The sequence below is a fragment of the Hypomesus transpacificus genome, chromosome 22 (genome assembly GCF_021917145.1).
Source record: "Hypomesus transpacificus isolate Combined female chromosome 22, fHypTra1, whole genome shotgun sequence".
Taxonomy (NCBI): Eukaryota; Metazoa; Chordata; class Actinopteri; order Osmeriformes; family Osmeridae; genus Hypomesus; species Hypomesus transpacificus.
Window position 1 is genome coordinate 5,946,287 of NC_061081.1, and position 15,969 is coordinate 5,962,255.

The 15,969-nt window shown below is 42.5% G+C and overlaps 1 protein-coding gene across 3 annotated transcripts in view; it reads left to right on the forward strand.

Moving 5' to 3' along the window:
• mcc (MCC regulator of WNT signaling pathway) overlaps positions 1–15,969 on the forward strand; it is a 333,254-nt gene that overhangs the window by 183,421 nt on the left and 133,864 nt on the right. For all 3 annotated transcript variants that reach the window (XM_047045109.1, XM_047045107.1, XM_047045108.1), the window contains exon 10: positions 1,985–2,074. In XM_047045109.1, the coding sequence (XP_046901065.1) occupies positions 1,985–2,074 (90 nt within the window). The remainder of the gene's footprint in view (positions 1–1,984; positions 2,075–15,969) is intronic.

The window sequence follows — 15,969 nt, forward strand, 5'->3', positions numbered from 1 at the left end:
ATAGAGACGTTCTAGCACACAAATTGGAGCTTGGATTACGAGTGAAAAATACCACCCCATAAAATCCCAACCATTTGGCTTTGTTGAGAAAGCAATTTCGAGTGGAGCTGAAATTTCGGATGTTTGATTTAGGTCGTCAAAGTCTTTGTAATTTAAGCGAGTGCGGGTCTCCCGTGAGACCGCCTAGTTTTTTAGGCGGCAGCATGCTACAAAGCTTCATAGTAGTATTTTCGTTGCTATTTTTATACTTCAATTTTACACGAAAAAACAGAAAGAGGGAAATTTTATGACGATATGACTATTGTAAAGACAGCAAGGTGGTGAGATTTTAATGTAGGTTGCTGTAAAACGTTGATTTGTTTGCTACGTGAGAGCCCCGTCAGCCTCCATTGACGATTGCGGCAGCAACAACAGTGTTGTCGATCTGCGTCTGATGAGTATTTTCTTAATTTCGTACCAGGGTCAATTCTAAATCCAAATGGAGAGCAGAGTTTTAAAGATATGGCGATTGTGAAGACAGCCAGTGGGTCGGCATATTTTTGTTATTTGTGTAAAACTTGGAATTTCAGTGAGAGCGCGTCTTGTTTTGACGTTAGCCTCTGAGTCACAGACTCGGCTCGTCCACTGCCACTGGCAGTGTGTAGTAGTAGGCTACAGTACTGTCTTCAATGCCACAGCTATGGCTAAACTTTATTATGTCTTACATGGCTGTTCTTAATGCTGTAGAATGCTCCATTCACTTGAATGGGGCTTTCCTCTCATATTTGACCGTTGCCATGCATATTTGACCGCTGTCAAGGGAAGTGGCCTTTTTGCCTCGGATTCATGTCTTTGGTAGCACTCCGCAAGTTGTCCGGTAACTTTTCAACCCCAGCGTACTCTGTTGCTAGCGACGTCAGCTTGATTTGAAGCCGAAAGAATGTTCAACATCTATGAAGTTCAACGTCTTTGGCGAACTATTTCTCTGCTGATGAACAATACGAATGGTAACAAATACATTGTAAAAAGACACACTGTGTTAAGTTATTTTTGTTGGCAAGTAGCCGAATCAGAAAGGGATTTATTCGCCATGAAAGTTTGCACAGACAAGGAATTTGCTTTGGCAGGAAGGTGCATACAATAAACATATAGGAATCTTAAATTTAGATAGCCGTGTAATAAGTAAGGGATAATGTATAGAATGCCGGTCATTATCGGGAAAATAAGCCCCGACAGGGCGAAAAGCAACCGGTGGCCGACATGTGCAAACGCGCTGCAAACTAAGAAAACACATGCATAGACAAAACACTAGCAAATTAAGAAAACATCTTCAGAAATTTGAGAACACATGTGCAGCATTCAGCAAACACGCTGCAAATACACACAACACAACCAAATACATAAACACGCTGCAAATACTAACATCGAAGTAGTCCTAAGTCTTGTGAAAAACTGTCAAAGAGGAGGGGCACATGTAAAAATGAATACTAATCTTTATGTCGCCTGTTTACTTCGATTTTGGTCCTATTCAAAACAAACTTCTCATCTGCCCTCTCTGGTTCTAAAATCACACTCTTCTACTTAGCGCTCCCACTTGCTTGGAGCACTTCCGTTGTGTTATCTGGATGCAGCATTTTCCGGTTTGCATTTATTTTCGGGGTTTGCGTGTTTTCCTTTTTGCAGCGCGTTTCTATATTTGCAGCGTGTTTATGTATTTGGTTGTGTTACTACTATTTGAATCGCAATTCCATCTGAAATACTGCCTGTGACAACGTTGTTACAGTAGCTTGTTTCAAGGGGGTTTCTTGTTTCAAAGGGTGTTCTTAATGAATTATGCAATATGAGTTGGCTAAATGCTTGAAAATATCACTAGATGGGAAAACGGACCCACCTGCAACCGACGCAAGCACACCCTACAATTTCCCCAGAAATTAAACCCTCTCTACTGTAGTTCTATTGTAGCGATGTGAATAGTTTTGAAGGTTTCATGTCTTGTCTTATGCAGGTGGCTGAAAGGGTGAAGCTCTCCAAAACACGTTCAGAGTCATCTTCAACAGAGAGACCGGTGCTGGGCTCTGAAATCAGCAGTATTGGGGTAAGTGTTTTGTAGAAGGGAGAGGTAATTATGAGGAAAAAGACTCAAGCCCCTTTTATGCAGCCTTTTCAAGGCAGGAATATTGTGTCCCACACACAACCTCCTAGAGCTCAAATGGTTTCAATGTTGAAGGATCAGGATGTCCTCCTTTGATCCGACAACATGGTGACAGTGGCTCACATTGGTCACCAGGGAGGAGTGTGCTCACAATTTCCATCGCTAAGCGCCTGAGATTTTGACCTTGTTGCACGCGGAGACTTTGTCCCACGCAGTTCAGTTAAATCCATCATTAAGAAATCTGCCTAGAGATGGCCGTCCTTACAAACTGAGTGATCGGGCAAGAAGAAGACTTGTGAGGGCGGCCACCAAGACACCTACGACCACTCTGCAGGAGTTAAAAGCTTCAGTGGTTCAGATGGGAGAGACTGTACATACAACAATTGTTGTTGCTAGTCTATTTTCGGAAAGAGTGGTCTGCGGCTGAGGCGTTAGCATCATGAGTCATGACATGGCCTCTGTTGCCCGGGCGACACAGGGCATACATACAACATGAAGCTACATCTGTTTTCAATCGTTAATTAAACATTCCTCACAAATACATTTTCGTTTTTGGATGTATTGTTATTAGATCACAAGGAAACGATTTGACTAGCAAAGAGGCCATGGTGATAACCATTTACTCATTTAAAATTGTGATATGAAACACTTGTGAAATATGTATACTGATGATTATAGCTAGAGCTAGCTACAGTAGCTAATCTAGCTCTACTATCGTAAACGGTGTAAACGGTCTTCTATTTTCACAGAGGAGTTAGCTCTAGCTGTTACCCCGGCACATCTCTTCTACTATCTGTTACCAAAAGTGTTGGACCGTAAGTTTGAGCTAGAGCTACTCTAACTTGCGACCTTGTAGTCTTCCGTTCCAGATCGCTTCGGCCAGGGGAGGTAGCCTACAGTAAAGTACTGTACAATATACGAGTGGCAGGTATAAGGACAAATTAGTGTTAGACCCTAAGTTTGAGCTAGAGCTACTGTAACTTGCGACCTTGTAGTCTTCCGTTCCAGATCGCTTCGGCCAGGGGAGGTAGCCTACAGTACAGTACTCTACAATATACGAGTGGCAGTAGGGAGGACAGACCAAAAATTTCCTATCAGTTTTTCTTTCAATTCCGTATGTAACCTAACGTAACTTAAACTAATCCGAAGTCAGATTTCAGTTACCTCTATTAGTTTTCTCACAAATCCAATTTTTAGGCGTGATTTTAGGTAATTTTTTGAAACGTTCCACCGCTTTAAGCCTTGAGTTTTGTGGCACCGAGCTGTCAAGCTCCCTTTAAGAACGCCAGTGTTCTACGTCACAGAGCTCTGCTTCTAGCCAGGGCGGGAAATATGACTTACATTCTTTGTACATTGCGAGCTAATGCGGTGTCCAGTACTTCGCTATAAATGATTGTTAAATCGAGACCACAAATATGCAAATGTTTGTCACGTTTAGCGTTACTTGCAGTAATGTTAATTTTTGCCCACTTGGGGGTGTATTTAACGTTGAACAGAATGTTTGTGTGTGCTTGTTGTGACATTGCCCATTATTTTCAAATACCTTGATTTGAACACGTTTGTTTGTTTATGATGGACAAAAGTATACACTAATTGTATTATAAATAATATACTTTATTTATAGGGATATGAAATTTATGGTCCAAAATGTAGTCATTGACTGTGAAAAAAGAGAAAACGATAAAACCGAGAATGCACATACACACAAGCCCTCTTGTTCAAGTGACGGGATGCACAAGAACGAGGAGAGCTAAGCCTTTTAATTTTGACAGTCAACCAATCAACATGATAACTTAACAAACGTCGAGACTACAAACAGACTGATTTACCTAAGCTACATGTAAAAATGGTACAGTATGTTGGCACAAGCTCTCATATTCTAGTGATGGAATGCACACGAACGTCAAGAGCCTTAGTGCCAATTAATCTTTGGTCAACAACAAGGAACATAATCACTGGACATCATACTAAGGCCTAAAAGAAAATGTAAGGGAAAAGAAAAAAAAGAAAATATTGAGGTCACTCTGAAATGAAAGTATAAATAAAATAATATAATAATCAAAACTGCTAAATCCTTCCCTAACTACCCTATCTAGCATAATGAAACAAAAAGTTTTTTAAATAATCAAAAAGCCTACGCTTGCCCTCATTACTCAAATGAAGCCGGTCAGGGCTATACAATTCCAAAACAGGACGCGAGTGCCTCAGAAATAATCTATTTGTCCTAAGATAAATGACACCCTCGTTTTCGAAGGACAGATGCTCCAGGAGAAGATTTGTTTCCCTAACTACGTGTTTGGTGGTAGCATCATCCACCGGCCGGGGGAGAATGGAGCACACGGCAAAGCTTACTTCATACCGGTACCGCTCCCTAACTTTGTCCATCAGTTCCCGCATTCCCCTGAGGATATCATAAGGAGAATCCCCCTGCACTACGTTGTTAGTTCCGATATTTATAATGATTTGCAGCGGGCCACTGACGGTGGTGAGGTGGTGCAGCTGTTGGTGAGCTGACCTCTGGAGTGTGGTTCCTGGGTGTACCCATGCCAAAGCCTCCGGGATTGCCACCTCCACCCCGCGCAGGATACTGTCCCCCAGATGGCAACAGTGCGACCTTGAACAAAAGAGAATAGATTGTTTAACAGTACTATCGTTTTCAGGTTGTGCTGCTAAAACTTTAATGTGATGAATAATTAAAAACATTTTCAATGCATGAAATGTATTTAGGAATAGGCTACATTAAAATGAATAGTTAGTTAGCATATGTGCTGCAGACTCCTGGATTTCGTTTAAGGCAGAAAAAAAAGGATAGAATATCTCTCCATTGTACATGGGTATTTTGTCTTGGTAAAAAGAAGAAGACAAAATACCCATGTACAATGTAGAGATAGAAGTAAAAAAAAAAAACATACCTGCGCCAAATGAGGTGACACGATCCTGCCAGCATACCCTGAAGGGTCGAGGGACATGCGGCCTGTACATTGAAGTAGGAACATTCACTTGTTTTGAAGTCATTGTAAAACAAAGTCAGAATGGTCCAGTAAACGAGGTGTGAATGGTTTTATTGTATGCAAATATTGTCGCGATTGGATCAAATTAATGATTAACATCTTGGACAACCAATTACTATAAGGGGCGTTTCATGATAATATTATTTAGAAAAAAAACTACCAATGACAGTTTGTTTGGCAATATTTTGAATAAAAACAATGCAGAAACAGGCGGGAAATAAACAGGCAGATGTTTCCCTTATAAAAAAGAAAAAGGCGGGAACAGATTTCATTCTAAAAGGCCAACCAATGAGAGGCCTTTATGGCAATATTTTGAATAAAAACAACACAGAAACAGGCGGCAAATAAACAGGCAGATGTTTGCCTTGCATTGTTTGAAAAAGAAGAAGCGGGAAAACCTATTATATAACAGGCAGATGTTGGATGCTAATCATAACAAACAATTACACCTTGCGACACCTACTGATAGAAAAGCGAATTGCAGCCTTGAAAGGCAGGGACAAAATGGCGTAATGCGCAATTGAACAAAACATGAGCAAAATAGCCTTAAACAATTTAGATCTTCACTTGGTTGAATGAGACTCCTGCGCAGCACTTATGGTTTCAAAAATGAATGGAAACAGTGAAGTGATAATCTCTTGCATATATATCCCTGTTAATCAAATACAGTGTCTATAAATTATCTTCAAGGCCCTTGTGGCAACTATCTCATATTCTTTGTGAATTGAATCACAAGAAAGAAGAGAATTGCAGCACTTTACTTTACAAGGATGTGATTTTCCTGTGATATTTGGACCTGTGGAGGGAATTACATGCAACTGTTAAGGGACTTGATATATTTGATGAACTATTTAACAACACAAAACAAACAGTACATTTTTCTTTTTTTGGGGGGGGGGGGGGGGCGGGTGTAGGGGGTTGGGGTGTAGGGGGTTGGGTTGTGTGTGTGTGTGTGAATGGTGACTGTTGTAATGCAGGGATGCCAAATTGGCCTCTAGAGCTACCATCTTGTAGGTATCTAGTTTGGAAACCTACAGGTTGATAGCTCTCAGAGGACAATTGGGCACCTCTGCATCCATGGTGAAGGTTCAGGGGAGCAACTTTTATCTATCTATTACTTCTATATTAGCTATGACAGTTTGGCTTAACAGGGAGTCACCCCATTACAGGGCCCCCTGTCTCATATCACCAAACTGTACTACTTTTAATCCTACCTGTATCTATTTTTATAGACGTAGTCCGTTTTAATATTGCTGGCTACTCTATCATCTTCCTCCTCTTTATAATCTATTAAGAACCCATCTTTCCCATTAAAACTAAATACTCTGCCTGGCCACCAACATACACTATCGTCCTCACTGTTAATAAACATGTGCGCTATTCTTTTCCCTACAAGATCCTCTGCACTAACCGGTATTAATACTAGTTTATTTTCCTGGTATTCGGTCCATAAGGGCAACCAGTAAATTTTTCTATAGCCATCGTATTTTATTTTGAACAAAATGTCATCTTTTGTTCTTTTACAATCTAAAACTGTCCCATTAAACCACCTATTTAACCCACGCTCTACATACAAATGTTTAACTCTCTTACCAAGTAACTGCTGTGGCATTTCAATACTTGGAAGTCTGACAATACTCAACCCTCCCCTCTTCCGCCCCAGATCTTGTGCCTTAAGGTGCTGTTCAGCAGCATCCCTAAAAAACTCTACCTTCCTATCAGCAACAAGATCAGCCGGTGCAGCTCCACACCCTTCATCTAAACTAGTGTCTACAGGCTCGATGGCATTAACAACAACACTCTTCAGATTACTGATGAGCTGATCTACAGGGAGCCTCTTGCCATATTTTGATATATTTAAAATCCCACTATCATTTTTCTGCCCCAACACAAAACGACAGAACTTTAACTGTGCAACTACTGCTAGTATTAAATCTCTCCCTAACTTACTTACCTGTTCATTAACCTCTAACTCGCTTGTCCATAGTCCACCATACTTACCAAGTTCAAGAGTGAGCTGTTGTTTTCTGCGCACTGCTTGAACCTCTCTAACTACCTGCCTATCCTGTTGGTTTCTAAGCACATGCAATCTATCCTCTCTAATTCTATGCATTCTTTCACAGAACAGTGCCCTCTGCCCTTTCACAGATGTCCGAGCTGAGGCGAGAACTTCAGCTCTTCTATCTGGATCTAACCCTGACAACCATTCCCAGGACCTATTCTGCTTAAACATGACCATACCCTCTAATGCTATTTTGCTTGCCCTGAACTTTGATCTAATCAAATAATCAAATAGCCCAAAATCCCTCTTGCACGAAACATTTGTTTTGGGCACTGATCTGAGGACATGATACTGATCTTCAGACACATCATCATACCGTCCATGTTCCAAGTGGTCTGCTACCAACCTACAGCAAACTTTCACTAAACTAGCAAATACAAGTTCTAGAACTTGTTGAGTCATAGCATCAAACTCTTCTTACGTTGACTCCAACAACTTGTCTAAGATGGGTCCTCTGTGGATGTCTACATCCTCAAACAGAGTGACGTCACCCTTCATAAACTGCCTGCTGTCTGCCTGCCACTCTCTAAGCTTTATAACAAGCGTTTTATACCTATCATTCATTGCTAATACATGTTCTTTCTTGGAAAGAACTCTCCAGAATGGTTCTGTAACCTGTTTGGAGATGAGCCCTAATGCCCTACAACCTGCTATAAACTGACTAATATTAAGGTCAGCATGGACAGCCTGAACTAACCTGTTCTCATTTTGAGATAACCGTGTAAATTCCAACAAGTCAGGGTAAAGTTAGTAAACTCCTGCTGCATTATGGAACGTTACATTAATACGGTTACCTTTGAATGGAACCAATGGAACATGATCAGAACCGTGCTTATTAAACAAGAAGGTTCTGAACTGGACGGGTTTGCCACTCTTCTCACACCCGCGCTCCTGCACGATCTTACAAACAGAACGGATGAGCCTCACGGTACCGCTCTCCCCCCCTGATTTAAGGGTTGAATCTAACTTTACGCAACCTACCTTATCTCCTTTAAAAACTAGTGTCTCCCACATATCTTAAGTAACACCTGTTTGATGTGCCAGTCCATCAATGACATGCATCCCACAAAACAATTCATTGACTACAGCAAGTTTAGACTTTTCTGAGTCAGGTAACTGAGAATAACCATCGACTATTTCTGTACATTTCCCACAACACTGTCACTCACGACCAGAAGTCAAGACTAAACCAATTCACCTTGGTGACCACAATCGTTTTGTGTTACATATTTTTAGTAGCCATTTCACACAATAAAAAATAAAATAAAATGTGCAGGAACTCTAGGCCTATATTTATAATATTATGAGTGAAATGTGCGTTATTTAGAATAAAGTCGAGGTGCAACTGACTTTAGCCCACTAATTTAGAGTATTGCACTATACAGTGGACCCCCCCCCCCCCCCTGTCCGTTCCATTTGGGAGACACAGTCAGGTGAGCTGTCTGTCCCCCTCCCCTTTTTTCACACAGCTTCTGTGCACGGCACCTTCTCAGCAAGCAGGGGTGCCTGCAACTGCCTGAAGGGGGCGCCAATTTGCCAATTCCCCACACAGTGAAACGATAGAAAAGAGAAAACCGCTTCGCGGCGCAGAGATTTTTTATTTATTCATTTTATGCTCGTGCGCCCCCCACGTGACATGAAAAAATTGCGCCCCGGGCGGCTGCCCGGTCCGCCCGTACCTAAAACCGCCCCTGGGGAAACCCACTAAGAAATATCAATGGTTTTGTTTTTTGTTCGATCGTTGCTATGATCCATCGTTATCGGGAAACGCAGCCCAGATATATAGCCTATACTATATATATATAGATATATTACATCGAGTCAGCTTTGTTGCACTGTTGGTCAGCTAGAATACAAAGTCATTCTTTACAGTCAAGTAAGTTAAATGTTCAGTTTACATAGTTAGCTATAGGCCTACACATTACAACAGATCAGAGTGGTTTACGCCTTTTACATTCATACGTTTTTGAGCTTGCTTTAAAAAAAACATAAAACATATGTAGAAAGATGCTTTTATGAATCAATATGACCTACACCAGCTTGCGATCCACTTTTGGGTCAGGACCAACCACTTGAGAAACACGGTCCTACACATAGACAAATGCAATACGTCCCATAGCTTACACGGGACCCTTTCAATACAGCAAAAATGGGTGTTCTTTTTTGAATCATTTATGTATTGTGTAAAATTGCATTAAATTCGATGTGTTTCTAATCAGGTGCAACAGGTGCTCTTGAGAGGACTAAGTCGTTGAAGAAGCAGGCTGTCTTCCTCATGTTGGGCAACCAACAAGTTGTTAAAATCTGATTTAAATGTACTTTCTACGTTTTCTCCTGAGCGCTGCCTTTTCATTTGGCCTCCTTCTTTTCCAGCCAACCAGTAGGCTAATACTACTCCTCCAGCTGAGTAACAGATGTAATTTTACAAATATATATTATCAAGGGAACATAATGGTCTTGTAACTGCTGTCATACACTTAAATGCTTTTGAAATATGTCCTATTGTGTTTACCTGTGTGTGAGACCTCTGCTGTCTGGTTTGCTGAGATGGGAAGTCTGGAAAAGTATATCAGTTGCACATGGACAATCAGATATTGTGATTAGATTGGCCTACTTTAAACAAAATTATCAATATAACACAAATTTAACAGGTGGATTTTTATTGACAGCTTGTCTGGGAAAAGAACACCATAACATTAAGCCAATTTAAGACTTGCATGTAAGTAATGTGTCACAGGGGCGTTTCTAGGATTCAAAGAAAGGGGGGGCTTAGCCCTTAGGGGAGTGGCATGTTTGCGTGCGGCAATTTTTTTGTTTTTAAGGCCCATTTGGGTCCGCGGATATCCATTGTTTCAGACAGTTCATAGATTGGTTTAATCAGAAAGAGTGTGATTTTGCCCTGTAGTTTTGCTTGCATTCAGTATATGATAACACAAGAGACAGAATGTCACGGTCATAGTGAAATTTGACAACACAAATATTTACTTTTCTCAAATAAAGGGAGAAATAATTTTCTCTGCTTTTATTTTTCTGAAAGCTTACATCCTAAGGATGTGATCTGTGGAAAAGACTACAGGTTTGAACACAAATTTGATCATTTCTGATCATACTTTAGGGAGATGCTTTTTTTATGTAGCCTACATAATTATTGGGCTACTAAACCTATACCAATTCTGAATTTTATACGCTGATAACATGATGTACATCTCAGAAATCTTCATATGAAAAATCTACATTAAGCTTATTATTATCAATATGAAAGAATGCTCAATGCATCTCCATGTCTCCTGATATAGGTGGTAGAGATTGAGAGTGAGTCAGAGGCAGGGGCAGCATGCAGGGGCAGTGGAGACAGCTCTGTTGCTGAGGTGAGTGCTGAAAGGTGACAGGTAGTTGAAGATGTCCCATTGCTTATTGGGAAGTTTAGTTTTCAAAATATTTTAATGTCCAGCCCCTCAGTATATGTATAACAACTATGGTAAATAGTTGGTAAATGCACCAGAATGCGGGAAATTGCATCTACATCTCAAAACATTCTAGGGGAGAAACCCCCAGACCCCCCGCATAATGTGTGTCCCCCCACTCTCAAAATGCTGCTGACGCCCATGGCTACAGTACTGTCTTCAATGCCACAGCTATGGCTAAACTTTATTATGTCTTATTACACGGCTGTTCTTTAATGCTGTAGAAGGCTCCATTCACTTGAATGGGGCTTCCCAACGTTCTGCGGTGAACTATTTTCTCATATTTGACCTTTGCTATACACATTTGACCGTTGTCAAGGGAAGTGGCCTTTTTGCCTCGGATTCACGTCTTTTGTAGCACTCCGCAAGTAGTCCGGTAACTTTTCAACCCCAGCGTACTCTGTTGCTTAGCAACGTCAGCTGATTTGAAGCCTAAATAATGCTCAAAGTCTATGAAGTTCAACTCTTTGGCGAACTATTTCTCTGCTGATCAACAATACGAATGGTAACAAATACATTGTAAAAAGACACACTGTGTTAAGTTATTTTTGTTGGCGAGTAGCCGTGTAATAAGCGGGATAATGTATAGAACTCCGGTCATTATCGGGGAAATAAGCCCCTTCATGGCGAAACAAAACTGGCGAAAACTCCGCTTCGCGTCGTGCCTAACAACTCCCCTTACCTGTTCTAAAATCAGCGCAAACCACGGCCTCTTGGGGCTTATCGCTTAATCATCCCTTACAAAAGAAACATTCTAATTTCCTGCGCTTTCAAATAATCAGTGGAGTGTGGATAGCAACGGCAGCTAGCTTGCCTCTAGCAAACTGCTTTTGAATTAGCCATGTCCCCCTAAATTAATATTGAACTTATTTACTTTTTGCGGGACTTATTTTTCCAGTTAGCAGACGGTACTATTTGAATCGCAATTCCATCTGAAATACTGCCAGTGACAACGTTGTAACGGTGCGTTCACACTGCAGTGGGGCAGGCAGACCGGGGCGTCGACGCTTGCGTAGGGTATTGTGGGAAGGCGAGCGGGGCGGCGATAGTTGGATTTTTCTTAACTTTATGTAAATGAGGAGCGTGAAAACGCCAGCGTTGGCCAATCGGGTTGGTTTCTTGTTTCTTGTAACGTAGCAACTGTTGGTCATGGTAAACATTTCTAGGTTTGACAATTTCAAGATGGAAGAGCAACTCATCGTATGTGTGTCTTCATACCCAGTATTGTATGATACGTATATGTTCTACTACAGAGACAAAAAACAAAAAAAATGATGCCTGGCGCAGGGTTGCTGAGGTTGTCGGCGTCCCTGGTGTGTTGTATTTTGTACTTTAATTCAGTTTCTTCACATTACGTAACTTTCTTCTGTGCTAGCTGCACAGTCTAGCTAGCTCACCCGGCACACGATTGACATTCAACGCTGAATTGCTGGCTGGCAGCCACTCGCTATCCATACAGTGAATGTGTAGTGGCAAGTCATAATCTAGCGATTGATTTGCAGAGATTTCGAGTAATATAATAAAAGGTTACACATGTCAACGTTTATGTCTGATGCAACTGAAGCAAGCAAGCACACCCTACAATTTCCCCAGAAATTGTACCCTCTCTAGTTATTATTATTATACATCTTCTTCTGCCATGGGAGTCTATGGCAGCCCCTAGAAACGTATGGTCAGAAGTTGTAAAATTTGGCACACTCTTTGGGACCTGTCCTCTCATAAATTTCACCAAGTTTCATACCTCACATTCCAACCATCTAGCGCCACCAATGGGTCAAAGTTGAAGGTGTGTTTAAACACGTTTCTTTTGAACCATATGCCGCATTTTCCAAAATGAGGTATCGTTGGATTCCCTGGATCAAGACGAGTTCAACGCACTCTATGACGTCATACCCAGTCATATAGAATCTCCGCCATTTTGAATGTTAAGGAGAAATTTTTTTTCGCTACTCCTCCTACAATTCTTTTCGAATCTTCTTCATAATTGCCACAAATGATCTTCAGACCAAGCCTCACAAAAGTTATCCCCTGGAGCTTAGATTTTTGCAACTGTTTGTTAGTTACAGCCAATCAAATTCAGCAACTGATTCGGTTAAAGGGAAGTGAGGTCATATCTTAACGAATCTTTGATGCATTGACTCCAAACTTGGTGTATGGATTCATGACCCTGTTGTTAAGAGGTCCGAAAAAGGTAGTGTAATTTGAGCTCTAGGGGGCGCTACAATAGGCAAAATTGTGTTTTGACCAAACTCTGTTGATTTGTTTGGCATATTTAAGTCATTCCTATGTCTCGTGATATCTTGGGAGATCCCGCGTCTGACGCATGTTAACGCGTGATACCAGACGAATTGATGAGGCCGCCTTTTTGAATGAATGAATAAAACTTTTTTCCTTACTCCTACACAATGTATCCAATTTTCACCAGATTTGGCACAGATTATCTTCAGACCACAATCACCTTGCCATGTAAAAATATGACTGAATTACAGCTATTTAAACTCGGGCCAAATCTAAATGTACACAGCAATTCCCAGCGCTGACAATGGCTCACTAGGATAAGACGGGCTCCATTGAAGTGCAAGGTCGTAGGTTCGAATCCAGCCAAAGTCTCAGGCATGTCATGATACTGGTTTATCTGTTTAGTGAAGCCAGGTATGCGACAGTAGCTGTCTAACAGTATAATCATAATGGTAATGATAATGTTTCAATCTCAGGGGATCTATACTCAAGAAGAGTCAGATTTATTGTGCTTTACAGATATGTGTCCTCTAACCTAGGGGGGCGATCCCATGTCTGACACATGTTAACTTGTGATACCAGCCAAATTGATGCCGCCATTTTCATTAATTAATAAAACGTTTTTGTCCTACTAAAAAGGTATCAAATATTCACCAACTTTAACACAGATTATCTTCAGACCACAATCACATTGACAAATCAAAATAGGACTGAATTACAGCTGTTTAGACTTGGGACAAATCTGACAACCGCTTGCCACAGGAAAAATTCCTTATATCTTTACGCAGTCACTGAAATCTGATTTCCAGCACTAAGAATAGCTCACTAGGATAAATTGGTGTCCTGGCAACGTCAACGTCAGAGGTTCATATCCAGCCAAAGCTGACAAGCTTGTCATGTCTCTGATTCTCAGATTCTCATGTCTCTGATTCTCTGAACCAGGTAAACCGCAGTCACTAGATGTCGAAAGTTTCTTCTGGGTCATCTGACCTGCTTGGCCACCACATTGCTGCTTGCAGCTATATTTTATTTTGTTATTGTAAAACTTATAAACGGTTATGGTTAAAGGACTGTATAGGTTCAGGTTCAAATATGGTGGTGTCGCCCTGGTGAGTCTGTTAGAACACCTCTGGAGTCGGAATGAAGTTACGTGGTTATTGTAGGCAGCACAGCAGTACACAGGACTCATAGGACTCATAGGCATATAGTGTATATATAGTGTAACTATTTTATCTTCTTGTTTGTGGTCTATCAAAAGAGAATCAATTACTGATTATACATATGTATGCATACATAACATTCACATACAGACTTAATACAAACATATCTCAGACACAACCAATTGCTAATGACAGCATAATAATGGTGATTACTATGTGATTTTGCTGCCATCTAGTGGTCATTTACGTCCATTTCAGTAACCTATAATTATAATTATGTCAGTAACGTGCATCTTTGCGGTTGGAATAGAATACTCATACAAATAATAATACCCAGAAACGTACACATATTACACAAGTCTAACATACTCACAAATGTCAATAACAGTTCACCTAAACTACGTTTAGAGTAGCCAGACATACAGCTAATGTCTTCACTTAATAACAAACTCTAACATGCTAGCTGCTAACCAAACCAACATCATTACAGTCCTGAATTCTCCCGTACATTGACATAACCCTCTTCCAGTGGGCTCACCATCCGCAGGAGGGGTCATGGGGGTCGGGTGCAGTGTGACACGGGCGGCAGCCGAAGGCGGGGGCCTTGGCAGTCCAATTCTCGGCTGCAGAAGCTAGCTTTAGGGACGTGGAACGTCACCTAGCTGGCGGGAAAGGAGCCTGAGCTGGTGCGCGAGGTAGAGAGTTTCCAGCTAGATATAGTCGGCCTTTTCTCGACGCACAGCGTGGGCTCCGGAACCTGTCTCCTTGAGAGGGGCTGGACTCTCTTCCACTCTGGAGTTGCCCTTGGTGAGAGGCGTCGAGCTGGGATGGGAATACTTGTTTCCCCTCGGTTCGGCGCCTGTACATTGGGGTTCACCCCGGTGGACGAGAGGGTAGCCTCCCTCCGCCTTCGGGTGGGGGGACGGGTCCTCACTGTTGTTTGTGCTTATGCACCAAACGGCAGCTCAGAGTACCCACCCTTTTTGGAGTCTCTGGGGGGGGTGCTGGAAAGCGCTCCTCCCGGGGATTCCCTCGTCCTCCTGGGGGACTTCAATGCTCATGTGGGCAATGACAGTGAGACCTGGAGGGGCGTGATTGGGAGGAACGGCCCCCCCGATCTGAACCCGAGTGGTGTTTTGTTGTTGGACTTCTGTGCTAGACACGGCTTATCCATAACGAACACCATGTTCAAGCATAAAGGTGTCCATATGTGCACCTGGCACCAGGACACCCGAGGTCTCAGTTCGATGATCGACTTTGTAGTTGTGTCGTCGGACTTGGGGCCGCATGTCTTGGACACTCGGGTGAGGAGAGGGGCGGAGCTGTCAACTGATCACCACCTGGTGGTGAGTTGGCTTCGATGGTGGGGGAGGACGCCGGTCAGGCCTGGCAGGCCCAAACGTAATGTGAGCGTCTGCTGGGAACGGCTGGCAGAACCCTCTGTCAGAAGGAGCTTCAACTCCCACCTCCGGGAGAGCTTCGATCATGTCTCTGGGGGAGCCGGGGACATTGAGTCCGAATGGGCCATGTTCCGGGCCTCCATTGTTGACGTGGGTGACCGGATCTGCAGCTGCAAGGCGGTCTGTGCATGTCGCGGCGGTAACCCTCGGAGCCCGTGGTGGACTCCCGAGGTGAGGGATGCCGTCAAGCTGAAGAAGGAGGCCTATCGGACTTTATTGGCCGGTAGGACTCCAGAGGCAGCTGACGTGTACCGGCAGGCCAAGCGGAACGCGGCTTTGGCGGTCGCGGAGGCAAAAACCCGGGCATGGGAAGAGTTCGGCGAGGCCATGGAGAATGACTTCCGAACGGCTTCAAAAAGGTTCTGGACCACCATCCGGCGGCTCAGGAGGGGGAAGCAGTGCTCTGTCAACACTGTATACGGTGGGGATGGTGCGCTGCTGAC